The sequence below is a fragment of the Giraffa tippelskirchi genome, chromosome 9 (assembly GCF_054371585.1).
Source record: "Giraffa tippelskirchi isolate mGirTip1 chromosome 9, T2T-mGirTip1v1.2.pri, whole genome shotgun sequence".
NCBI lineage: Eukaryota > Metazoa > Chordata > Mammalia > Artiodactyla > Giraffidae > Giraffa > Giraffa tippelskirchi.
The window spans coordinates 37,696,997-37,724,932 of NC_137283.1; the positions used below are offsets into that span (position 1 = coordinate 37,696,997).

General features: G+C 42.4%; 1 protein-coding gene across 12 annotated transcripts in view; it reads right to left on the minus strand.

Moving 5' to 3' along the window:
• PTPRG (protein tyrosine phosphatase receptor type G) overlaps window positions 1-27,936 on the minus strand; it is a 767,420-nt gene that overhangs the window by 164,982 nt on the left and 574,502 nt on the right. For all 12 annotated transcript variants that reach the window (XM_081524560.1, XM_081524557.1, XM_081524554.1 and 9 more), the window contains one exon: window positions 6,899-6,965. In XM_081524560.1, the coding sequence (XP_081380686.1) occupies window positions 6,899-6,965 (67 nt within the window). The remainder of the gene's footprint in view (window positions 1-6,898; window positions 6,966-27,936) is intronic.

Consider the following 27,936-nt stretch of genomic DNA (forward strand, 5'->3'; position numbering starts at 1 on the left):
GGGACAGTATGGGAAATGTTTATATTATTCTTATGACATCTAATCATTTTCCAGATCTATAATACTGTTATCACCTGGGAGACTTCTTTGGGTCCTTTCTCATTCAGTGTATGTACACCTTTACACCACTGTTTTGCCTCTTATTACCAAGATTAGTTTTGTCTATGCTTGAACTCTACATAAATAGAACCATGCAACACATGCTCTTTCATTTTTGTGCAAATCTAGTTCATCATTTTACATCGCTGTACACTATTCCCTCATTATGAATAGATCAAACCTTGTATACCTAGGCTCCTCTTAGAGGACATCTGGGCTGTTTCCACTTGGGGGCCGTTATAAACAAAGCTTCTGTATACAAGTGCTTCTGTGGCCGTTTCTCTTGGGTATATACCTACATGTGGAATTGCTGGCTTAGAGGGTAAAAGTACACAGCCTTTGGAAAAGGCTGCACCATCTGCAGTCCCTACAGTACCTGTCCTGGATTGTCAATAGTGCTGTGCTCAGGGCTAATTTCTTTTAAAATAAGTCTATCCGTGGCAGTGGCAGTTGACAAGGCAAAGCCTACCCACCGCTTTACAAGGAATTCAGATTGTTTCATGACTGGAGTTTCTTCCAGGTTAGTGTTGATCATGGAAACTTCAATCCTCACAGGGGGGATATGGAGAACAGAACAGATGGAGACACACCAGCTCTCACCACTGAATGAAAACCCTTGGCTGGTCGTCACATAGATTTGCAGGATGTATGTCATCACTTCCCTTTCTTCGAGGTGCCTAGATTGAGTCTAGCTATTCTTGGACTTTGTCCATAGACCTGGTGAGTGGATGATAAGTATTCCAGAGCAGGGAAGAAGACGAGTAAAAAATACCCTCTCAGTGAGCCCAGTGAATAAACGAGTCAGTTAGGGGGGGCGTTCTGCAAAGAAAGTTTTGATCTTTCATAGACTCAACTTCCGCTGTGCTGAGTTTTAACAAGAAAAGCCTGTAGGAGCCTCATTGTGTGACACCACTAGAAAGGCATTCTCAGGCGGTAACGTATGTGCACTCTCACTGATAACGTTCTCAGAAGTGCGCGGGAAGGGAAGACAGAGAGAAGAGCCATCTCGTTCTGCCTGATGTCTGAGGCCATTTCCAACTGTCTCCCTTACGTTTCCTGTGAATGAGGACGATACCTTCCTGCTCATTAAAGTAGTACATTCAGTGGGAGAAGAAATCAGAAAGAGCGAGGGGATGACAAAAGAGAAACAGACAGTCAAGGCTCAGGCCTCCCCTGCTGGTGCAGTGGCTAAGACTGCACTCCCAATGCGATGTTCAGCCCTGGTCAGGGAACTCGATTCCACACGCCACAACTAAGGTCCTGCACGTCACAACTAAAGATCCCACATGCCTCAACTAAGACACGGCACAGCCAAATACACAAGTAAATAAAAATGAATGTCAAAAAACATCAAATCAAAAAAAAAAAAGTCAGTCAAAGGTCAACAATCAAACTATCACTATTATTAAATTTCCTTTCAGAACAAACAAAAACACCCAGATCTTTCTTAGGGATTGACAGGAGGGAATGGTTTGTCTTCCAATGCCCGACAGCATTCTAGACTAGGTGTATGTAGAGTCTGCTAGATTTTCTTTGGGTAGATATTACGAAAAAGAATAGGAAGCAGACAATCTGAAAATCGAAAGAAAAATAATACATCCTTTTTCACTGAAAGATTATACGATGTCTACTTCTTAGCACTGGTCAACTGGGTACAAACTACTTATAAGGGAATTGGTATATTTTTATACTAATTCAGGCTTTTACACCAATTCACATACAAGTTTTTTTTTTTTTAATGGGTTTTGAAAAAACTAGAATTAGACTAAATTCTTTGAAGCCAATTATTTCTATCAGGTGTGGCTGCCCACAAGTCCTGGTTCTTATATACAAAAAGCATTGTGAATGACTGAGTCAGTGCAGTGAATAAGATTCACAATTTCTTTCCTTTCCAGCAGATGCTAGTGGTAGTATAAATAAATTCTCTGATTAGATACAGTTTAGTGCTTCAATCTGTGGCTCAAGGGATAGACAGGACCAGAATCAATGGAAAATCACCTCTCTTCATTCTATTTCTTCATGCTTCTCAAGTTTGTGAAAATCACAATTTACATAGAAAAATGAATGCCTAAGAGAGCGCACTTTCCACTGCCAAGAGGTTTCTAGGTATCGCTCCCCAGCATGAGAGAAGCCAGGTCTCGGGGCTAAGGGTCTCAAACATGCCACCTCTATGCTGGTGCTGCTTGAAACCTGAGGCTCCCTTCTCTGCCTGGACAATGTTGATGCACTCTTTAGGTCTCAAAGGTCACTTTGGCTGAGATGCCTGCTCTGTAATCCCAAGTCTGAGTCAAGTCTGTAGTTACATATTTAACCTCATATCTCTCCTGACTGTCTATACACTCAGCTGTGCTCTCTCTCTACATGAGGCTTCATGGTGTACTTAGATTAGGTGCTTAATAAGTGCAGAAAAAAGGAGCAAGCAGCGCCTGTAAGAAGCTCTGTGCATTTGAAAAGTGAGAGGCACAAGGCATCAACTTTTTGGCAAGGTGATCAGGAAAACGTGTTTGGAAGGAAAACGTGAATGGCTGGACCAGTCACGGGAGAACCCCTAAGATCTTCCTTCTAGAGACGAGCTGCTGTGAGGAGGCTTGTCAGCTGCTGTGCCTCCAGGGAGACCAGTCGTGTTAGGATGTTCTAGTCAGTGACCACATCGGGTAAGGTGGGGTCACTCTTGCATATAGAGGACTCCTCTTACGGGCAGCCTTGTCTCTGGGGTTCTCCGAGGGCCCAGCCGAAACTTCCTTAGAGATGCTTTCAGCCAGTCCTCCTAGCTTCCCTCTCTTTGGAGGTGTCAGACCTGTGTTGGGGTTCTAATGCTCTCCCCATCCACTCCTGTTCCCTCTCCTCTTTATTCTTTCCAGGCAGTCCCTTCCTACCAAAACACGGCCTGCCCTTGAAATCCAATCTTGGCATCTGCTTCACAGGGGATGCCAGTGACCAAAGGCCAATAGTTGGCCAGTGGAACCAGATTCCTCATTGCCATTTCAGCTGGAGGAACATGTGAGATTCTTCCTATTAAAAAAAAATTCACTTAATGAGAAGTTAATATTCTAAGATAAGACTCCCGGAGCTGAGGAAATAAAAGACAACGGTGAACTGGAGCAGAAATCCGTATTGATTTCTTCTTTGTGCATGCCTCTATCATCGTTCCCAAGCCAGACACTCTGTGAAGGGCAAGATTATTTATGTCTCATCACATTAACAGAGCATTCAAATCCCTCATAGGACCTTCAACTCAAAACACTTCTAGTTCCAAGAGGAGTTTTTTTTTTTTTTTTTAAAGCAATTTCAGATGTTTCTTCTCTTTTGGAAGAATGACAGAAGTGATGGGAGTTATCAAGACGTGAGTCAGCCATGGCCCAGGAACAGAGGCCAAAATCAAGTCTCCAAGACATTATCCTACTTCTTTCTCTTTCCAATGAAAGCAAAGCTCGAGCAGCCTTTAGTTCCTCCTCCTCTTTTTCCAATTTTATATTTTGATATTTTTCACCTATTTGCATCTTTACTTGAGTCACTCTTTTGGCTAACGTTCCTGAGGCTCTATTAGCTGTTAAATACACATAGGTTCTGCTCCCATGAAGCTTACACTTTAGGAGATAATACCAGGGTAAACGGGCTTCCCTGGTGGCTCAGTGGTAAAGAACCCGCCTGCCAATGCAGGAGGTACAAGAGATGATGGTTCGACCTCTGGGTGAAGAAGATGCCCTGGAGGAAGGCATGGCAACCCACTCCAGTATTCTTGCCTGGGAAATCCCATGGACAGAGGAGCCTGGGGGCCTACAGTCTACAGGGTTGCAAAGAGTCGGACACAATTGAGTGGCTGAGCACACTCACACAGGAGTAAATACACAACATTATCTCAGATACCTTTAAGAGCTTCAAAGGAAGAAACCTAAGATGAAATGACAAGGAATGATGGGAGTGGGCAGCCGGGGGGAGTTGGGTAGCACAAAGGAAGAACTGTCTGAGGAAGCACGATCTGAACCAAGACCTGAAATAATTAGAGGAAGACACGCAGGCTCTGAGCTGAAGGGAGAACTTATCTGGCAGAGGAAACAGAAACAGCAGATGCAAAGACTGGAAGGGGTGACAGTCTGGCCAGGCTAGGGGGAGGGGGGCGGCATTCATCTCCTCCTGGGTCCCTGAGGGCTGGCCTGTGTCTGTCTTCACCAGTACATCAGTCCAGAGATCAGACTGAGTGGGCGTGCAACACTTCTGCTGAATAAACAAGTGATCTTGCTCAGAGGGGCTCAAAAGGCAGCTGTTGAACCGGCTAGGGAGTGGCAAAGCCAAGATCCCCACCAAGGCCAGTCCGGCTCCAAAGCCCACACTCTTCCCCCCACCACAAGGCCAGAGTAGGCCTGTGCTGGAACATGGAAGCCATCCTCGTCCAGAATGGCTGGGACTCCCTCCCGGGCTAGGTCGCTCTGTTCACAGAAGTGACTTTGCAGTTCCTCACCTCATCTTGGCACACGTCTGGGTATGCTTTGAGGTGTATGTTACTTAACATAATCAGGATAAAAGCCAGACATTAGAAACCTTGATCCGAGTTCCATAACTGGGCATGATGAATAATTCAAGGAAGCCCTAGGGCTACGCCAGCCACGTGTGCCCAAACCAAGAGCAGCCTTTGACCAGAAGACTAAAGTTGAACCAAACATACTCACAAATAGGAATGCTCAAACCTTCCTCTTAAATATCAATGATTAATAAACAGATTTGGGGAAGAACAGATATATGTATACGTATGGGTGAGTCCTTTAGCTGTTCACCTGAAACTATCACAGCATTGTTAATCGGCTCTACCCCAATACAAAATAAAAAGTTAAAAAAAAAAGAGCATTTCCAGATTTTAAGAGACAAAAGAAACACATTGCCTTGTGTGTTAAAGAAGAAATCTGTCCACCCCTCCAGGGGATAATGACTTCTGAGTTACACTGACATGAATGCTGAGTTCTAAAAATTAAAGAAAAAAAAAAAGAAGTGAACTTCGTATTTTTCGCAGGTCTCCTCTGACTTTTCAACTAGGAGGCAGAGTTGAAACCACATGGTGGGCATCTCTACCAGAACAGGTACCACATCCCTACACATAACAGCCTCTTAGAGGGAGGGGAACTGTGGAGATTGAGGAAGGAGAACATGACCATGCCAGCATGCAGCTCATGAACCAAATGATCACAATGCCGCCCATTTGCTGAGATCTGGGGACTTGGGGGCTAAAGGAAGCCTACTGCTTCTCTCTAACATACGGAATCTCCTTCACTGATCATTGTGGAAACAATGACAGATGACAAAGACCCATTCAAGTGCCACAGCTGATGGAGCACTTCCTCTGAGGCTGAAGAAGAGGTACCTGTTTTAAAGATTCTAAAATTCTTTGTGGGGTGATTGCATTATAACAACAAGAAGAGCCAGGGGGAAGGAAGGCCTGTCCATCATTCAACACATATGAACCCCCCAAACTCATCATCTACACAATGGGCTCGAATTTCAAGAAGCTGTTTCATCAATGGAGATTTCTAGGACATCCTCTGAGAAAGAGCTCAGAGAACTCAGCATGTTGCCCATGACACCAACATCCTGTGCATTTTTGAAACTGTTCAGAGTACAGTGCAAATCTCCTCCTATACTGTTATCAACGTCAAGTCACCAAGGGGCAGACAGCCTAAGAGTTGGCAAAAGTTTTTTGCTCCCTAAGGGAACTGTCCATACCACCTACTTCTCAATTTTGTGTGAGGGGATTTCTTCAGAAATGGAAAAGCAATGGAAATTTCCTACAGTGAAAACCTCAGTGGGGTGTTTTCAAGTCATCCTACTTTTCTACATTTACTGGGTTTATTCTTGTTACCTGCTGTACGATTGAACAGGTCTAAGAGCAGAAGAATTAATTCCAAATCCTACTTGCTTCCACTGAACACTGAAAACTGGTTTTGTTTCCCTGAGAGAAAGCGGCTAAGATGTTTGTTGAGCTCGGCAGAGGTGGCTAATGTGGAAAGACACCCGGAAAGGTGTGAAGATGTTTTATATCAACCATGGAGATGAAGGGGAGATTTATTATGGTTACTAATGCTACTTCTGTAAATGTCTTTGGAATTCTAATTAGATTATTAAAACTTTGCAAATCATTACATTACTTCTCGACTCCACACCTCCCCGTGACAGGGTACTTTTGAAATTAGACGATCCTGATGTCATAGGCAATGATGCATCGCCAATAATAAAGTTGCAGGGAAATTCTTCCAATAAAAAAAGGTTGAGTAAGACGAAATCCATCTATCTTACTTTCTCTCCCAGTTTTATGCTTAAGGATAAGACATGTCTGCTGCACAGAACACGGCCCAGCATTTTCCATTCCAGTAGCTGATGGTACTTGTTCACATACAGCAAAGTTTAATGACTTGTCAGGGTTACTTAAACTTATTCCCCAAAATCTCAGAGGCAAATCAAGAAATTCATAAGTGAAAAGTTACTTGAAAAGGGAATCAATTTAGGATAGCTATGAGGCAGGTGGGAGGTTCAGTGTGTATGAATGGTACCTCTTAAGAGGTTCTGATTTATAACATATGCATTCTGAGTGGTACCTGAAGAGAAACAAATGGCTTACTGTTAACCCAGATCCATTTGCAGGTAATAAATGGGTGTGCTCTTTACCCATCAAATAATGGCTCTCATGCCCTTCAACATCAGGGCATGAGGAATGGGTGTCACGCTCTGTCCGCTCCGAGATAACCCACTCCTTCAGGTGGAGACCTTAGCCCTCCCCACCCCAGCAAAAGGGAAGTGTACGCAGCTGCCTTACCGTGATGGACGACGCCCTTCAACCCGTGGATAATAGGATCCAGTGCAGAATTGTCCCTTGGACTGACCTATATGTAAAGGAAACATGATTGGTTAAATCTGTTCTGGCATCAGACACAAGAGTCTCAGTTTAATCTTCGAAAGAGAAGGGGGAGGGGGGATGTTATCGAGCAAGCTGCTTGGGTCTCACATACACCATGCCTCTCACCAAACACAGGAGATTTATGACATCATAAAATTAAGTGAGGAAGGCTAAATCAAAAGAGAGAAACTTCTCAGAATACAACAGAACAGGAGAGAAACACTGTAGTCCCAGCAAGATCTTAAAAAAGCAAGCAGACCTTCCCCTTGCTTTGTTTTATTAAAAGTAGACCCCAACCAGCTAAAAAGTCATTGCAAGTCATCAGAGAGCAATCCATCACTGACCGAATATTTCAATAACGTTTTGTGATTTTTTTCCTTTTCTTTTTGAAAATGGATCTGTTCCCTGCCAGCCTTCTCTTCTTTCTAAGGATCCCAGTCCCATGTGCCTTAACTTGTGCTCAAAGAGGAATTTCTAAGAGTCACTCAAGCAGGGGAAATAGAGAGGAAAGGAGCTCAAAGAGATAATGTTTCCAACCTCGATTACCCCCTGGAGTTTTCGATTTTTTTTTTCTTTCTTTTTTAAATTTTGGTCATGCTGCACACGTTGCTGGATATTTATTTCAGTTCCCAGACCAGGGACTGAATGCAGGCCACAGCAGTGGAAGTGCCAATCCTAACCATTAAACCACCAGGGAACACCCCCCTTCTCCTCCTCCTGGAGTTTTTAATCCCCTCAAATGTCAAGCTTCTTTGATCCTGACTCACACATTTTCCCCTTAACTCTTCTGATACTGCTCAGCATAACTCTCAATCTTCTCTTTTCCAGAAGATTAAAATTTCACCAGCATATTATAATTTTGGTTTTTAAGTTCTTTCTTTGAGACACATATTGAAATGGCAACAAATGAAATGATTTTTGCTTCCAAAGAACTCAGCAGTGGTAGCAGGGGAAGCGAGAGGGACACAAATGCACCAGGACTGGCCATTAATCAACCATTTAGGATCTTAGGCGATGAGAATCAGAAGGTCTATGATACGATTTTCTCTGCTTTTGTGTATACTGAACTTCTTCCAAGTGAGTTTCTCCATATCCATTATCTATGACCAGTGTATCTCCTGAAACTTCTTTTTGTTTCAGGGATGTTAGTTACATTTAAGCCACTTCTAACATAATAAAGTTGAGATACTGATGAACCTTTCAACATGTAGCAAGACCCAACTTGACGTTTCCTGGTTAGTCCAGGGGAATCCCGGGCCGTCGTAGGTTAAATTTTAAGGGAACCGAAACAATGAGTGCACCTCTTCCTCCCTTACAGTTCTCCTTGTCTGGCTGCCAATTCTAGTTTGCTCTCTAATAAGAAGTCATGCTTTGCGATGTCTTTCTTCTGCCTCAGCAGTGGTTCAACTGGAGGTATTTTTACCTATCTCCATTCCCCATTCCCACCCAGGGGACATGCAATCATGTCTGCAGACACGGTTGGTTGTTATGAGTAAGGGTAAAGGAGGTGGGGATCTGAGCATCAAGCAGGTAGAGGAAGGGCTGCTGCTAAACATCCAATAACATTCAGAAAAATGCAAGGAATTAACTAGCCCACCATTCCAACCATGCATCAGTTGAGACAGAATGGATGCTCTGAGTTAACAGTGATTACATATTAATGTCTGGAGCCCTGAGTTATGACTAAATTCAAATACAGTTGTCACTGTGTATGGGGTTATGTTTATAGACTAATAAAATGAGGTGGAATTTGGTGCTACATCAAAAAGACTACAAGTAAAAAAAAACCAAAAAAACAGGATCACTGTATCAGAGCACAGTGGTAGAATTCCAGAAGCTGTCATGAGTGTACCTCCAAAATAGCCTGAGAGGAAGCTCAAACCAGGGGTTTAATACACTGGTTGTAGAACAAAACATTCCTGAAAGGCAAACATCCACACAACACCACACAATGAAAAAACAAAATCATATTTGCACCACAGCATAGACTAATTAAAGATTTTAAAAGTTAACCAAAATGGAAACACAATTCAAGAATGCAAGATAAGAGAGTCTATCAGTGAATCATCAAACTTTAAGAGTGATAGAAAGAGCAAGACTCCAGAAAAACACCCCGTATCAAATTGAAGTTAGTGACAAAAACATGGTCCCCTTCTCCCTTGTCCAGATTCAGGCTGCTGGACACGTTATTGCCAGTTCAACTACTCAAAGCTATTCTAACATATGCGGAAAATGGCAAATGGCCACCAACTCCTGCCTTCCCTGCCTCACACACTTTGGAAAGGTGATTTTCTACTCCTTTCATCAAGAGTGCAGATCAGTTTCTCTACTCTTTGAAACTGGGCTTGACCACATTTACTTTGGCCAAAAAGACATTAGCAGACATGAGGCAGAGAGAGGCTCATAGAGGCACTCGGTGCAAGGTTTTATACTGTCTTGTTAATCTTTGAAATCTGGAAACCACCAGGTGAGGAATGCCAGGCTAGCCGCAAAAGAGGACAAGAGACCACAGGAGCGGACACACGCAGTCTCGGCTGAAGCCATCCTAGACCGAGGCCAATGACCAGACAGGAGAGTAAGTCTACTTCAGACCATCCGGCCTTAGAAGGACCACCTGCAGTCGGCAGAGACCAGCCGAGTAGCCCTTGACCAGAAGCACCAACCAGCTAACCTAGGGAATCAGAAAGTAACAAGATGATTGTTGTTTTAACTAATTGGGATCATTAACTAAAGAGCAACATTTACCTGAGTTTCATGTCTCTGTACAGAGGTGGAAGATGGGGGACTGGCTATAATATCAACCATTTTCTTAATTAATACACTTTGCTTATTTATGGCTTGTCTGGACGGTTTCTCAGAGATCTCATATCACAAGACACAACATTTACCATCAACCTGATCAACTCGTGTGCTTCTACAAAATGGTGTTACCCCTCTTCCACTGTGGCAACATTTAACAGATACTCTGATTCTTTTTTCCTATTTTTTGGCCACACCCTGCAGAATGTGGGATCTTGGTGACCTAACCAGGGATGGACCCTGTGCCCTCTGCACTGGAAGCATGGGGTCTTAACCACTGGACCACCAGGAAAGTGCCCTGGATACTCTGATTTTTGGTCCCAGTAATAGGGGTATGTTCTGTACTCAGGGAAACCCTTTAATGCATTTAGCCCAGATGATGTGAAAGTTCAAAGAAAGTGTTCTAATCCCTTGTGACTTACATCCACCAATAATGTAGCCCATGAAAAAAGAAAAATTACCTGGCACCCTAATCCACCTTCAATTTCTGGTTGCTTCTGACTCCACTATCTCTGTGTTTGATTACTCAAGACTGGTCTCATTTAGGCTCAAGAGCCTGACCCTAGATTCTAAGCAATCCTGAAAATGAAAAGCCTTCTACAATGTCCATGTACCTACACAGCCTCTATTGCTGGTTTATATGGTTGAGGTTTAGAAGACGGAGAAAGAGGGAGAAAAATGAAGATTACTGGCTGGTCAAAGTAACTTACTAGTAATACAGAACCTACTTTCCAGTTCATGTCTTGGATTTAAAAATCGGGATTAGAATCCTAAAAGCATATTAATAAGTGGGTTTGTTCCAAAAAGGCATAAGCCTAACTGAAATAATCCCTTCTACTCATTGCTTCAAGCAATGTGCCACTTAAAAAAAAAATTCAGCGACATTAGCTAAGCAATTTGGGCAGAGAAGGTACACAAGTGACTTCTGATCTCTGCCCAGGATAGAGGAGGCCAAGGGATGTGGGAAGATGGAAATCTTAGAGCTTCAGTGCCTTCATCTGTGACATGGGGATACAATCTCATGGGTTTTTTAATGATAAATTATTTTTTTTTTCAATTTTATCTATTTATTTGGTTGCACCGGGTCTTAGCTGTGGCAGGCAGGAACTTTCACTTGAGACATGTGGGATCTAGTTTCTTGACCAGGGATCGAACCAGGCCTCCTGATTAGGAGCTGCGAGTCTTAGCCACCAGATCACCAGGAAAATTCCCAATCTCATCCAGTTATGAGAATGTAATGTATGAAGCTTGGGGTGTAATGCTGAGTCCAAATGCAACATTCCATATGGGCTGCATAGGACTGGGTAACAATCTGACCCAAACACTCAAATGTAAATGAATGTCAAACATTAGCCATCTTATCCCGGAGACTTCTTAATGCACTTGGCTCTCAAAGCAATAATACCTCCTTGAGTTCAATTTTCAAAAGATGCAAATTTATTTGACATCCACTCCATTTTGTAATATGCTGCTCCCGCTAAAACCACATGAGGAGTTTTCCTGGCTTTTGAAATTTGCTTCCTTCCACTTTAGAGTCAAAGAAGTTATGCGGTAATGTGGAGAAGGCAGCAATTGCACAAATGAGCTTAGAATGGACGAGGAGAAATGGACACCGCTTTCCCAGAGAGCAGTCCTTTCCTGCTCTCGTTGCAAAACGTAGCTTCAGGCACTTCCAATTCGCAGCAGCTTTCATGGCATTAGTCATCTTCAAAAGGACAGCATGCTGATGCAACAGAGGGCTCTGAACTAAAGCTTTTAAGTTGTCTTTGGATATAACCAGAAGACATAGGGATATCAGCAATACAGGAAACCATGACATGTAGGTTTGGGCAAAAGGGCAAATTTATATAAACACGGAAGACGCCTAAATTGCATAAAATTTTCTTTCTAAATTATAGCTGTAAGGATTCAGCCAGCTGTCAATTAAATAACCAAGTTACTGATAATCTCCAGAGATGTCTCTCTATAATCTAGGCTCTACAGGCAGACATGCATTTATTCCTGCTGGAAGCAAAATGACATGGAAGTAGCGAGGCCCTGCCAGACTGCGTGTGTCTGCATTCGGAGATGAGCTGCCATTTCCCTTTTCCATCCACTGTGCCATGTGGCCCTTGACTTGGATCCTAATAATCTTCAATCTATGAAGTCCTGGCCATCTGCTGAATAGGATGGCCAAGACAACCTAGTTGCCTTGAATCCGACATCGCCAGCTGCTCTGTTAGTCCTATAAATGTCATATCCAGCCAATACCCTCATCTGGGAAAAAGGATTTATGCCTGCCGAGGGCGAATGGCTACACCATTAACCACGGCTATGGGGGAAAGTGACAAACAGTAGGACCAGAGGCTCTGCACGTCCTTCCTGAATTGCAGCAATCATGATCCATCCACACTGATGGTTAGCAGGTAACTGTGAATTCAGAAGCTAAAGTGTTTATCAAGAAAAGCACAGGCATTTCTTAGGAGATCTGGTTTCAGATCTGATTCTTCTCTTCATCCACAGCTATCACTTAAAGAGCCACATAGCAAGCATGCTGCAGCTTCTTCTATTCTGACTCCAGCACCTTGGGTACCACTCACCAGGGTTTAGTTCAAGTTGCTCTCAAAGACATTCCTGACAAAAACCATTCATAACTTGGCTATTTTTACAAAACTGCATTCCAAGTTATGCCTTATCCAGAGACAGAGCACTGACCACATTCCTTTGTTAGTAAAGAGTCACATCCAACTCTTTTGAAACCCCATGGAGTGCAGCCCACCCAGCTCCTCTGTCCATGGGATAATTCAGGCAAGAATACTGGAGTGGGTCACCATTCTCTTTTCCAGGGGATCTTACCGACTCAGGGATCGAACCCGGGTCTCTGACATTGCAGGCAGGTTCTTGACCATCTGAGCCAACAGGGAAGCCATTAATAAATTAAATGCTTGTCAATAATTTTGGAATATATCCACATTCAAGAAGATAAGAGCATCAAACTACTGACACTGTTGAACAATGTTGATCTATATTGAACTATATTGATCTACATAACACTGATCTATATTGAAAACTTCATTGTTTGCTTGACTCTCCTTTTTAATACTCACAAATATGAATTTTCTTCTTGTACACCCTATACTCTCAGCTTCTAAGGCAGAAATTTCTTTTTCCCTTTTGACATCACAATAACATTTCCTATTCTCTCTGATTCTCTCCGGACTGTCACTGATGCAGTAGGACTGCAAAGAGTAGACTCAGAGGTATTCAAGTGCATTTAGCATCCCACACTGCCATGGAATGAAGTCAAGGGGAAAACAGAGACACAACCCAGAAGGAGTCATGGCTGATGAAGAAGGCTGCAGGACTTCTGAAATGAATGATTTTAGTCTTCTGATCAAGTAGTGGCAAGCAACCAAGTATGAATTCCTGGGCAGGAGGCTTGGATTAACTTCAAATCAAAAATTTCCAGAATCATAGTTAAGCCTAATCTAATAGATATGCAAAACATCACAGAGGTGTCTAACCAGAGAAGGAAGAGTTCCTGTCAGAGGGAAAGGTCATGGCCCTGTATCATCATCTATTTTCCAGCACTTGACAGGACACACCCCTGGGACTGGTTTCCATCAGCAGATGAGAAAATTCCTAACTCCTCAGCAATGGGAAGGGGTTACTATGAAAAAGCAACACAATTATAAATGCTAATAAAATTCACCCTCCTCACTTCCAGTGGCCCTTGAGCATGGACACGGGCTTACTTCTTGTTAATTCATAATATTCATGGAGACTAGTCAATTCACAAATTATTCATCTCCAGAGAACTGAGATGCATGGCCAGAGAAGGCTACAGATGAAATAAATTTAAAGCTCTTGGTCTGCTTAAACTGACCACTCTCTATCCCTCTGTTCCCACCTCCCCAGCTCACCAGAGGGTTTACCACTTAACTGTCGGACTTGGCTTGAAGGAGTCTATTACTGGAAAAGCCAACCCGGCAGGGTGACAGGGAGGCCCAGGAGCGAATCTGCACGAGTGCAGATCCTGCCAGCAGCAAGCAAGCCTACTGTCAATATAGGCGATTTCTCATTTTCATGAGAATCAAACTGCCCTGGGCTTGGTCCACAGTGCCATTTCCTCTAGCTGTGGACTCACTCAACACTCGGTTTCAAAGCCAAAGCAGAAGAGAGGGAGGGAGTGGGCAGACGGGGGCACCTGGCAAATGGGACTTCCACAGGGGCCCACATGGTGATTTTTGTCCTTCTTTGTCTTTTTAATGCATTGTGTTTCAGAGCCAGGAAGATGAGGGGGTGCGCTTTACAGCAGTTCAAGATAGGGTCCCTGAGCCCGCCTGTCCTACCCCTGCCAGTCTCCTCAATGTAAAGGCTGTTGTTGCACTGGGAAGAAGCAAAAGAGAAATTCCAATCCAGCCAAGTATGACCCAGAGTCTTAAGCTACTACTGTTTCATACAGATGTTCTCATGACCTTTGAAATTAAAAAAAGAAAAAAAAAAATTGAGAAGCCTGGGGCAAGAGAAGCTTATTTTAGGTTCAGTGCCTTGCCTGCAAGTTTCTCTTGATTTGGTATCGCAATGCTGAACAATGTTGACTTTCTCTTGTTCATAATCCTGTCATGCACTGAAAAGCTCCAACAATATCAGAGGCTTGGGGGGGAAAGCAGAGCTGACTGTTTCCACATGGAGCAAGTGACTTCAACTAAAACACATTAAATGTGAACTCTCACCCTGGCATCACCCTGGCATTTCCATTCCCTTGAAGCAAAAAGCTGCTCGGGGCAGTCCATTTACAAAAGACTCGGAATCCAGGAAGCACGATGTGGGGACTGTTTTAAATCCTCAGCACATATGCAGCAAGAAAAACATGAGACAAAGCAAATGACCCTTTCCTTGAAAGAGATTCCTCCTTAGGAGTAGGTCAGGTCATCATTTTGGATAAACTTTAAGTCCCGTAACCAAAGATCCAAACGGCATTATCAAGGATGGGGGAAGACTATATAAATATCACCAAGGTATCATACATGAATTATTAAAACAAACCTTGCTCATCTTATAGTTACATATGAGATGGCAGGGCAGGGGAGGGGAGGAAATGATAGGATTTCTTTAGCTCAAATCATAAGAACCCAGCTCTTACGCTCATTCACTCAACACACACACACTGAGTGCCTGTTGTATATGCTGTGACAGGCTGACTCGTAACAAATCTCCCAATGATCCCCACGCCAGGTATTCAGACCCTAGAAGTCTCCGCTCTCCGAGGCCAGGCTGATCTAGTGGCCTACAGGAAGTCCCCTATATATACAAGCTAGTTCTGTTTCGAGAGTGTGTTTTCAAACCCAATTTGTTCCTAAGTCCAACAAAGCTAGCCTAGGTACCCAACTAACACCACCAGCTATATAGTCCTGAACTGTAATAGGTTTATAATACTTTACACACAAACAATACATAACAAACACAAAAATAAAGAAAATATTTTTAATCTTACAGTTGTAGATGTTGTTTAGTGGCTAAGTCGTGTTTGACTCTTTGTGACCCCATGGATAGTCTCCTATCAGGCTCCTGTCAGGATCCTCTACCCATGAGATTCTTCAGGTAAGAATAGAAGAGTAGGTTGCCATTTCCTTCTCCAGGGGACCTTCCCAACCCAGGGATTGAACCTGCATTTTCGCAAATTAGCAGGCACATTCTTTACCACTGAACCACCAGGGAAGCCTCAATCTTACAGCACAATACCTTGAAAATTACAACAGTACAGTATGACAGCTGGCATACAGTGGCATGTTTGCATCTTTGAACACTGTAGGGGTCTTACTGTATTTTACAACAGTAGAAAGAGGCAAAAGCAAAGGGAAGTCACTTCTATGATTAGGCAACAAGGGATTCTAATCTCCATCTTGCTAGCAGACTCTCACCAGTCCCTACTCAGCTGTGAAGAACACAGCCATGCTAGAGAGGCAGGTGTGGCAAGCAACTGCAGGAAACCGAGGTCCTCAGGAAAACAGCCCCGGAAGAACTGAATTTTGCCAACAACCCAAGTGAGAGTGGAATGGATCCTTCCCCAGCTGAACTTTCAGATGAGACACCTGCCCAGCTGACACCCTGATTGCAGGCTTCTGAGAAACCATGAAGCAGAAGGCTCACAGAAACTGCAAGGTGGCAAATGTGTGTTGGTTTAGCCTCTAACCTTCTAGTAATTTGTGATACAGCAGTAGATATGCACATGTCAAGAACAAGGCACTGGGATAGGATACTGGACAAATCATGGTGCTTATCTTTTCAGAGCTGAGAGTCTAGCTCAATAGATGGAGTGAGCGCCCAGGATTCCTAAAGAATCCACACTTAGCCACTGTCCTCACTCTGCATCAACTATTAAATGTCACCTCCCACCCTTCTGAGTAGACCCTTATCCCTTTTAGACCTAAGCTGCTATGTTACATCACAGCTCTAGAGTTTAAGGGGAAGCAATATGTTTAGAATCTAAGTTCTAACCAGGAAAATGTGGTAAAAAAAAAAAATTATCAGCAATTCTTAAACAGTGTCAATAGTCACTGATAACGCATTGTGAGTGAACAGTTTTCAGTAGCTTTTTTGTTTAAACAAACATAGAAAACCAGTAAGTTGCAGCACAAACCCAATGCCTTCTTGATGAAATGTGTTCCTGGGCAAGGTGCACAGTGAAACACATGGGTGTGAGCAGCTGCTGCTTCTGAGTCATGGCAAGCAAGCCAAGTGCAAACTAATTACACATCCCGATGCCTTTTTTTTTTTTTGGAGGGGGTATTTCTACTTTGTGCTTTGTTTGGAGCACGGAATGATTGCTCCTATAGTGTAGTCTCTGGAGATTGATTAAGTATCAATCCACTCTCCCAAGCAATACCTCACAGGGCATTTCCCATTCCAAACCACATGCCCACGGGAGGGCTTCAGTGCCTGTCACTCTAAGGTGCCTGTTCCTTGTCACGGTTCTCTAAAATCAACCCCTGAACTCTTCTAAACACCCCACTTCGTCCACCAATAAACCGATGAAAACTGTTTCCAGCAGACATTGTTAAAGCTGTCACAGTGTCTGATTAAAGAGCCTTCGTGAAACAACATTTTGGTGGGCGATGCAAAAAGATTATTTAAGTGGACAAATGTCTTCAAATCCATAAATTAAAGAAATTCCCTCTAAGTAAGTGATACCTTTCAACAAAAGCCAGCCCCATCTCAAGGACACAGATGAATAGTAACTGAACAGTTCAGGCTTTGTATTTAAAACTGCACCTGAGTTCAGCAGAGGATAAAATTAAACTGCAACAAGGAAAGACAAAAATCTTTCCCAGAAGGCCTTGATTGATAGAATGTGCCATTTGTAGCAGAACAAAAGGGAAAACCAGAAAGTTTGTTTCCAGCAATCATTGCCTCACTGGGCCAACTTTCTCTCCTTTGAAAAAATAATATGACTTCCTCACAGAGCAGGTAGTCTACTTATTGAAGCAACAGTACTTCAGGATTTTTGAATTCCTCCAGCATCTCAGTTGGAAAAAATGGGCCCAGTGGGGTAGGGTAAGTGCAGGTAACATTTGACCAGGATGACACTTATTTTATACAAACAGCTGTTGACAATAGCCTGAGAATAAGTCACTCCTTAAAAACAATGCAAATAGGTCTCCTGTAGTTGAATGTCATGAGCTTACCTGAAACAGTAACTTGGGTTTCTAAGACTAGTGCTGTGACTAAGCACAGAGTTTTGGAAACTAGGTTGGTAGACCCAGGATTGAAACTTAACTCTTCCACTTAATAGGCGTATGCTCGTGGTGCTAGTTTAGTTGCTAAGTCGTCCGACTCTTGCAACCCCATGGACTGTAGCCTGGCAGGGTCCTTTGTCCATAGGATTCTCCACGCAAGAATACTGGAGCAGATTGCCATTTCCTTCTCCAGGGGATCTTTCTGACCCAGGAATTGAGCCTGGGTCTCCTGCATTGGAAGCAGACTCTTTACCAACTGAACTAAACGCTTAGTCGCTCAATGGGACTCATGCTCGTGGGAAAGTTAATTATAATCTTACTGTGCCTCAGTTTCCTCATGAGTAAAATAAGACTATTCCCCCATAACCTCAGAGTGTGGTTAAGGGGATTAAATTAATGTTTAGCACAATGACTAATATAGCCAAGATTCTTTACAAAATTAGATATAGCCTCATTTGCCCCCAAAGAGGTACCATGACCAGGCACATACAAACATACACAAAGATACAAATATGACTCAACTTTGGGTTACAGACAGACCAACAGTTTGGGCAATTCCAAGCTAAATTCCCTTCTCCAGGGTATCTTCCCAACCCAGGGATCGAACCCAGGTCTCCTGCATTGCAGGTGGATTTTTTACCATCTGAGCCACCAAGAAAGCCCAAGAATACTGCAGTGGGTAGCTATCCCTTCTCCAGTGGATCTTTCTGACCCAGGAATCGAACCGGAGTCTCCTGCATTGCAGGCAGATTCTTTACCAGCTGAGCTACCAAGGAAGCTGCAGCCGTGAAATTAAAAGACACTTGTTCCTTGGAAGAAAAGCTATGACCAACCTAGACAGCCTATTAAAAAGCAGAGACATTACTTTGCCGACAATAGTCTGTGTAGTCAAAGCTGTGGTTTTTCCACTAGTCACGTATGGATGTCAGAGTTGGACTGTAAAGAAAGCTGAGTGTCAAAGAATTGATGCTTTAGAACTGTGGTGTTAGAGAAGACTCCTGAGAGTCCCTTGGACTGCAAGGATATCCAACCAGTCCATCCTAAAGGAAATCAGTCCTGAATATTCATTGGAAGAACTGATGCTGAAGCTCCAATACTTTTGCAACCTGATGTGAAGAACGGACTCCCTGGAAAAGACCCTGATGCTGGGAAAGATTGAAGGTAGGAGGAGAAGGGGATGGCAGAGGATGAGATGGTTGGATGGCATTACCTACTCAATAGACATGAGTTTGAGTAAGTTCTGGGAATTGGTGATGGACAGGGAAGCCTGGCATGCTGGAGTCCATGGGGTCACAAAGAGTTGGACATGACTGAGCAACTGAATTGAACTGAAGCTAAATTCAGTCAATCATGACCCTTTCACCTTCATATCAAAATTCCATTGCAATAAAATGGTATCTTTCAACCCAGTAGACTAATTGCCAAAACTAGGAATTATTTTGACTCCTCCCTTTCTTTCCATACCTATTATGATGCATCAGAAAGTCCAGAAGACTCTATCTCCTAAACATGACTTCAGTGGGTCCACTTTTCTCCAGCTCCTCCATGCCCACTCTAGCCCAGGCCACCACCACCCTGAACCTAAACAAACACTGACTGCCTTACCTAACTGGTTTCCCTGATTTCTTTACTGCACCCTCCAGGCCGTCCTTCTCTGTACAGCAGTTACACCAATGGTTCTCCCCTGGCAGCCCACTGCTATCACTTCTAATCAGTTTTCAGAGAAGAACAGAAACAGACAACAATAGCTGTTCTGACTGACCTGAGCTGTGGTCTGGGCTTCTGGGTATTTAAAAGCTCTCTAGGTGATTCTGAGAGTAACCGAGTTAGAATTATCTATTATTTATTATTATTTTTAGTTTGTCTTGTACGATCTGAGTTCCCCCAACAGAGATCGACTCTGTGCTTTCTGCCTTGGAAGCATGGAGTCGTAACCACCAGACTACCAGGGAATTTCCCAGAATTATCTTTTAAAAAGTAAATCCAATGACACCACAACCCTGCTTGGAAGTTCACCAGGATCTGGGCCAAGGCCACCTATAGATTCTTATTGCAAACTCTTAATTCTTATTCCCATGGTTCACCACAGTCCAGCCTTACTGGCCTCCCTCCTTTTCTTCAAATACCCTGAATATTTCACTGCCTTCAGGCCTCTGCCCCACTGATCCTTGGCTGAGAACGTTCCTCGTTCAGCTCTGTGCAGGACAGTTCTCACTTTTCAGACCTTGGTTAAGTCTGATTCTATCAAGAAACCTTCCCTGAGCACCCATCCAAACTGGCTCATCCTATATATGTTAATCATCACTCTGCTTTGCTCCCCACAAGCACCTATCTCTCTGCCTGTCAATACCTGAAGGTCAAGGTGTAGCCCAGGTGGTCAGTGCATCAGAGCCAACCCAGGCTGAAGAGTCCAAGAAATTCAAGCAGGTCAGAGGTCCTCATCCCCTCCAAGTGTCACCAAGGCGTCACCTGTAACACCTGCTCTCTCACAGCACTTACTCTACTTTACTCTAATGACCTATTGAAACACCTCTTTTCTAACTGTTCTCCTGACTGTCTCCCTGAAGGCAGGGCTCATACTTTCAATGACAAATTGAGATTATAATGGAATAACCACAGTTCAGGCATGCAAAAGTGAAACGGGGCTGTCATTGAGAATCTGTTCTCAGACACATCACTGCACCACTGAGAACTTAAACTTTCTCTGAACTGTACCAGACCAGTGGACACTACCAGGTCTATTCAGAACACCTGTCAGCTGCAACCTGCTGGTCTCAAGGTCTGTCCTTTAAACTATGAACCATTTCGGACCCCTGCCAACCCTTGTTTAACAAGCACCCTTACTTCATGCCAGCTCCAGTTATAATTCTTGATTAACAACTCATGTAACTAACTGTAACCTTATGATGTTTTTTGCCTTTAAAAGTCTCCTTCATTTTCTAGCCCAATGGAACACAAATCAAGTGTTCCATAAACCTGTGTCTCTCAGGCTACAGTCCCAGCAAACCCCAAATAAATCCCTTTTTATTTCAATCTGGTCCCCGTTTCTGACAATTTGGTTAATGCGTTCTTTAATTTGATTTTCTATTACCAGCTTCATTTTAGTGCCTGCATAGAGTAGGCACCAACAATGTCTGTTTTACGAAAAGCAAAACAGGTAGCTATTGAAGAGGTGAAGAAGGGGAAAGAAAAAAGGGAGAAAGAGTTTAAAGAAAACTTTAGCCAGGGTATCTAGAGAGCTGAGAGAACTCTGGGATTTCTGATTCAAGTCCTGGTTGTATGTTGGCTGTGTGACCTGAGGTTAAGTGACTTAATCAGATGTTTCACTGAGATGGGCTTTCGTTGTATTTTCTTTGAAGGAGGTTTTGAAAGCTAAAATCAAAAAAACAAAATTCAATAGCAATGATAATAGGAGGAAGAGGAGAATTAGTAAAGGACAGCTAAAGCAAGTTTCCCACTTTCTTTTTAACAGATTGCAATTTACTCCTAATTAAACATGGTCTTCAGAGTCATGTTGCTTTGGTTCAAATCAAAGTGCCACCACTGATGAGATGTGACAGGGGTCAGCAAACTCCAACTGACCAGCAAACTATAGCCATTGGGACAATTTCACCATCTATGTTTGTAAATAAATTTTTATTGTACACAACCCTGCCCATCGGATTACATACTGCCCATGGCTGCTTTTGCAGTATAAGACAGCATGGAACAGTTGGCACAGATACTTCATGACCTGAAAAGCCAAAAATATTTACTACCTAGCCCTTTATAGAAAGTTAAAGAAGCCCAACTTTACACAAATAAATTACTTAACTTCCCTTAAGCATCAGTTTCCTGGATCTATGAGATGGAGATACTAACAGTATTTTCTTAACAGAGCTGTTGAGACAGTCAAATAAGATAATCCACATAAAATACTCCACAAAGTGCCAAGTACATATGAACTAAATAAATTCTGAATAATAAATAAGCAATAAACTTCTTCCCTTCAACCATGTAACCATACTCATTCATTAATTCACTCAGTAACTCATACATTCAACAAATATTTACTAAGCATCTGATAAGTGCCAATGATTGAACTAGAATATATTTGACTGCGGATATATCTATCAGATGAACAAAAGAAAAAAGAAAAAAAAGAATGAAAAATATCTATCCATAATGTCCTCACAGCCTGGGAGTTACAAGATACGAGTATTAGCAGTTACAGTATTAGCACTATATTGACAAGACTTTGACTTTTGTTTTATTTGAAGAGGCACTGCATCGGGAAGCCTTTAAAAAATCTTTGGGGGAATGACTGACTGATGGATGGTTGTTACAAAAGGTTCAGCTTTCAAGTAGGGAGGCTTCCAATGATGGTGTGAAACTGCCCCAGTTTTCTGATGTCGTAGATGAACTGTGTCTATCTATAAACAACACATGAAAATTGCCCAAAAGCTAGAGACAGTTTTTCACAGGTGGTGTTACTCAGATCTTGGTATCACTGCTAAAGTAATTCCAAAGGCTAAGAGTGCACTGAGAAATGTGAGGGTTGTTTTTGAACGTTAAATCTGCAGAGTTCCACACTGTGATGCGAGGCGCAATGCGGTAATTCTGTTGGCGGATCAGCGTGGAGAATGAGCCACGGAAAGCAATCTGCCAGTGAACTTGCAGAGGTCCCCTTTAGGCACTCCAACTTTCTTACAACTTCAGATAAAATCTTGTAAAAGCTACTGCCTTCTCCAAAACAATCTAAGCTTTGGTAAATGTTTTTTTTAACTTTTTATTTTGTATTGGTGTATAGCTGAATAACAATGCTGTGATAGTTTTTGGTGAACAGTGAAGGGACTCAGCCATACATATACGTGTATCCCATCTCCCCCAAACTCCTCTCCTACCCATGCTGCTGCAGAACACCGAGCAGTTTCCCATGCCATACAGCAGATCCCTGTTGGTAATCCGTTTTACAGCACTGTGTACATGGCCATCCCAATCTCAACTATCACTCCCCTCCTACCTCTGCTGGCAATCACAAGTTTGTTCTCTAAGTCTGTGAGTCTGTTTCTGTTTTGTAAGGAAGTTCACTTGTTTCATTTCTTTTTAGATTCCGCACGTTAGAAATGTCATATGGTGTTTCTCCTTCTCTGTCTGACTTACTTTACTCAGTATGACAATCTCTAGGTCCATCATGCTGCTTCAAATGTAAGTCTTATGATTAAAGCTGGTCCTTCTGAATTTATAATTGGGTGACAAAGGTTCTCACAAAGCCAGAGTCTCGGGGTGTATGTATCCTTGCCAAGTGTCACCAGAAGGGAGAGCCTGCCTGGAGAGTTCTCTCGTCAATGCAGTACACGCGCTTCAGAATATGGGTGGAGCAATGCATGAACTGGTTCCTCTGGAACTTCAGAAGTATTTTAAAGTTACCTCCTCCTCCTGTGTATAAGCTTCTCAAGGTTGTCAGATAACTGATCCACACATAAGTTGGATGCCAGTAAGAGGTCTCATTAGTCATCGACTCTGAGATGCAGAGGTCCATAGATTAAATCACCCTTCACAGACACCGGGGCCCTGGATGATACATGTGCTGTGATTTCCTTTTTAGGTTGATTTTTAATCGAGATGTAACGTAAAATGGTAACGTACACCAATCTTGAGTGCACAGCTGTATGGATTTTCACAGACATAGAGACACACCTCAATCCAAATGAAGACAGATATTTCCAGTACCCCAAAGGGCTCTTTTATGAACCGCTCCCAGCAGACAGCCCCATATTACACATGTACAGTAATGGAATTATACACCAGTCTCTTGTTTCACCTGCTTTCACTCATCATTGTGTCTGTGAGAGTCACACAAGTTCCACGGAGCAGTAGTTTGCTCTTATCCCCTACTACAGAAAATTTAATCATATTAGTGTACCATTCCTTACTTACCCAATACTCTGTTCTTTCAGTGGGCAATTATTTCCCTGTCATATAAACCATCACCAATTTCAGGCAGTTTATGGAAAGAAGGTTTTCAGTCAAGAAAGCACATCAGGGTGGGGTACAACATTTCAGGAAAGCAAGGAGCACAGAAATGACATTGAATGTGACCTTTGTTCAAATGGTATCTAGGTCACGATTCTCAATCAATGCCTTGACCATGGCAGTCAGGAGAGCATTACTGTCAAGCTCAGGGACTATAGCAAGAGTTGGGCAGAACGTGAGAGTTTAGGCTACCTGGCTGACTTGGGCAAGTCCCTTAACCTTGAGACTCAATGCCTTCAACTTCGAAGTGAATCATCAGTAACCTCTTACTGGTGTCATGAAAACAGATGCAATCATTCATGCTTTAAGGAAGCAACTCCAACACTGGTTATTTCTGTATAACAATAGTACAATATATACAATATACTTGGAAAAGTTGTTTTCATTAAACTGATTGACAAAAATATCATAGCAAGATTATTTTTAAAAAATATTTTATCACTCTTACTCTAAAATTTTTTAAAAAAATTTTGGCCATGTTATATGACATGTGGGACCTTAGTTTCCCAACCAGGGATCGAACCCCTTCCCCCTGCATTGGAAGCACAGAGTCTTAACCACTGGCCCTGCAGTAAGCTTATTTTTGAACAACTCTTTCACTTACATTGTCTCCCACTACAGGAATGTGCCTTGGAACCATCAGTACTGTGCCTGGCACAATTACACTCCATAATGTAAGTTGAAATTCTTACATAATAAAGAGAATAATAATGAAACAATAATTTCTCTTGCTTGGGTTCAGTGAAGAGCAAACATGAGTTTCACAGTCTTGGCTCCATCATCAATCGCTTTTCACAAAGCAGTTACCCACCTGCTTATGATTCCCAGCCCTTTGAAAATCTGTTAATATTCAAAACTACAGAACAAAATCTTAGTTGAAAGTCTGTGCCAAAGATAAACATTCTTTATAATCTCCTGAGGGAAATGAAATTTTTTCTTTGTGATCTTCGGTCAATTGCATTAGTACGGAGATGATAAACCAAGAGGACATTTATCTAGGAATTGTGGATATTATGTATACCACCTCCTAGGAAGGCAGAGAGAGATAAAAATTCTGTCTGGCTGGAAGTTAGACCACTGGGGTAAGGAATAATCGGGAGGTATGACGATAAAGAGAGGAGACAGACAAGATGGCTGAAAAATCTGTATTTTCTTGATGACCTGAAAAATCTACAAGCTTTGTGCCTCTGCACAATGGAAGCATTCAGTTCAATCCCATTTTAGCAAAGCTATGGTCACTAATACAAGCCCAACTGAGTAAATTCCCATATTTATTTTGGCTTAAAAAAGTTACTTTTTACATTAACTTAGGATGTTTATAGGTCAACATTTCTTTCATTTCTAGTCAAAAGTTTCCTATTGACTTTCTTATATAACTTAAATAGTTGAGGCATATGAAGTACCTAGGCTACACAAATACAAAGGGGGAACAATGAAGTTCAATAATAGCACAACAATCTTGTGAGTTAAGTAATGTCTTACTGCTGTCATGAAAACAGATGCAATCATTCATGCTTTAAGTAAGCAACTCCAACACTGGTTATTTCTGTATAACAATAGTACAATATATACAATATACTTGGAAAATCAAATCAAAAATGCCTCATGTTGATAAATCAAAAATGCCTCATGTTGATAAGAAACTTATCAAAGGAGCACAGTATGCTTATTTGAGTGTTATAATCTGGTCACACCTTTTCAAAATGAATCCTGGGCACATTCAGTGACCCAGAGAATCTCCAAAGGAAAAAAAAAAAAACTTGAATACAAGGAGAAAGGGCAGAAAGATATGAATATAACACTTTGATGTTGTTCACTATATTGGAAACAACTAAAAAAAAATCCATTAATAGCTAACTGGTTAAATGGATTATGGTATTGCCATTCAGTGTAACACTATGAAGCTTAAAAAGGATAAGGAAAACATGTGTCTTTCAGCATCAAGACATGGCTATGACATATTATTAGGGTAAAAACCATTTTGCAGTAGAATTTCATCCTCTTTGGGAGACGCTTGTTTACAAATGTTCTTAAAACTTTAGATGGCATATAGAGCAAACATCAGCAATTCTCTCTGTAGGTTGGGATCAAGGGCATACCATTTTCCCCTTCTCCTTGATGGAACCTCACGCTGCTTGAAATTTGTACAACATGATTCTTTTTAGAACTAGAAAAAAATCTGTTCGCATTCTGGAAAAACACTGTATTTGAATGTTGATATATATGTAGATACCAACTCTGATAGATTTGTATATTCATCAAACTTGATATGTGCATTTTGTGATCCTGATTTGCATACATTTCAAATTTGGTGTGTTTATATCAAGTATATAAATGATAAATGAAAAACTTCATATATGTCTATATTATGGCAAGCAAGCGTTTTGGCAAAGACAGCCCAGGGTAAGTGGTAGCAGCAGTGCTGTTTTGGTTTCCAATAGAACCAAAATTCCATTTTGGTTCTTTCTGACCAAATGGAGTCATTCTGACACATGGTTAGGGGTTGTAAAACTATAGCATGACCTTTGGGTGGCTGACAACAGGTCACTTTCCCACACCACTCATCTTTAATCCCCCTTTCCTCCCACGTGGACCTGGCTGGGGACAGAAAATGCCGTTACTGAATACATCAACGGACTAAAGCCAGCCCAGCCTCCCCCCGACCTGGGCAAGGAAAACAAGACAATGATTTGCAGAGTGTCAGATGCTGTTTCCCTAAACAGGCCAAGAGTGAACTCAGCTCTCAGAGAGGAATCATTACTTTTCACCTATGAATTGTGATGTATGTGATTCTCTGTACTGGGATAGGGTTTGAGGTGACATGGTTTACGGTGCAAAGCAGAGAAGACCTAAACAAATGCACCTAAAGTGACCACTGGAAGAGCCATCACAGCAGATGGGACCAGGGTGGACATGCGATGCCAATTTGGAGAAGCAATTGCAGTCGAAGCTGCTGTTTTTCTTGCCTGTTCCTCAAGGATTCCTCTTCACAGACATCAGCACCACTTCCCCACCCCCACACACAGATACACCCATCTCAGCGACACGGTAATGAATCAGGCTTAACCTGGTGACAGTCACAGTCTCTTCCACTTTACCAGCAGAACCTCTGCCAACCTAGTTCAAAATTATTTTGGTCACCACCTCTCTCATATCCAGGAAGGATCTGCAGAGAACCACCCCCAAATACTGGCCACAATCTATTCTTTTTTCAACACAAAAACAGTATCTACAGAGGTTACAATGTATCTCGCAGTACACCTAGTGCTCTGTGGTCATTATTTCACTTTGCTCACAACAACCCTATGAAGAACAAATCATCACTCTCATGTAACAGATTCAAAAACTAAGGCCTCGAGAGAAAAAGTGGTTTTGGCCAAAAGTCACAGTCTATGGGGTCACAGGAATTGGACACGACTTAGCAACTACATCAGAACCACCAACACAGACCTACAAACAGGTGGTAGAGGGGTCTCGCTGGCATATCCTAAGGCATTGCCTACATTGTTGTAATTCCTCTTTCCTATATGCATGGTTTCCCTTCTAGCCCCAAGGCCATTTACCCAATCCTTCAAAGTCTTAAGGGTGGTAGGGATCATGAAAAATCTTTTTAAAAAGCCACATGAGGGGACTTCCCTGGTGGCCATTGGCTAGGATTTTGTGCTCTCAATGCAGGGGGCCTGGATTCAATCCCTGCTCAGGTAACTAGAGTCCATATGCCACAACTAAGAGTTCATATGCCGCAACTAGATTCTGTGTGCTACAATGAAGGCTGAAGACCCCGCGTGCCGCTACCAAGTCCCGGTGCAGCCAAAGAAATCAAGCAAAATTAATCAATCAACCAGCAAATATTTTCTTAAAAAGCCATATGGTACACACAAACACACAGAGGTAGGCGAGAGCTTCTTTAAACAAAGATATGCAAAAATGGCCAAGTTCCCAAATTCACATAGGGAAAAGAAAACCTTGGTGGGACAACAGACATTTAAGAGGAAAAAAAAAGGGTGAGCAATATTTAAGGAATACCATGTTGGAAAATGACAGGTTCCTTTCATTTCTGGACTTATCAGAGAGTGCTTCTGATGTGAAAACTGAACTGTCTCTGAGAGGAGGAGGATATTCTAGACTAGAAAACATTTTCTAGGTTCTAATCAAGGCCAAGCATCTTCCAAGACCAGTGCTCTTTCAGGTATGTGCCGGGAAGGGCTGGTTGAGTCCGTTTCAGAGCAGCACCTTCAGCAATGGTTCAGAGCTGCAGACTGCGAAGGCATTGCCTGTGTGATTTAACTTCTCTGCAAAAACTGCACAGAGACAAGCACACCATTCTACTCAAGGGACTCACTAGAACAATTCTGGGAAGGGAACATCTTAAATACTACTCTACAGAGTGTGGATCTCTGACGGGATACCAGACTCCCAATCTGG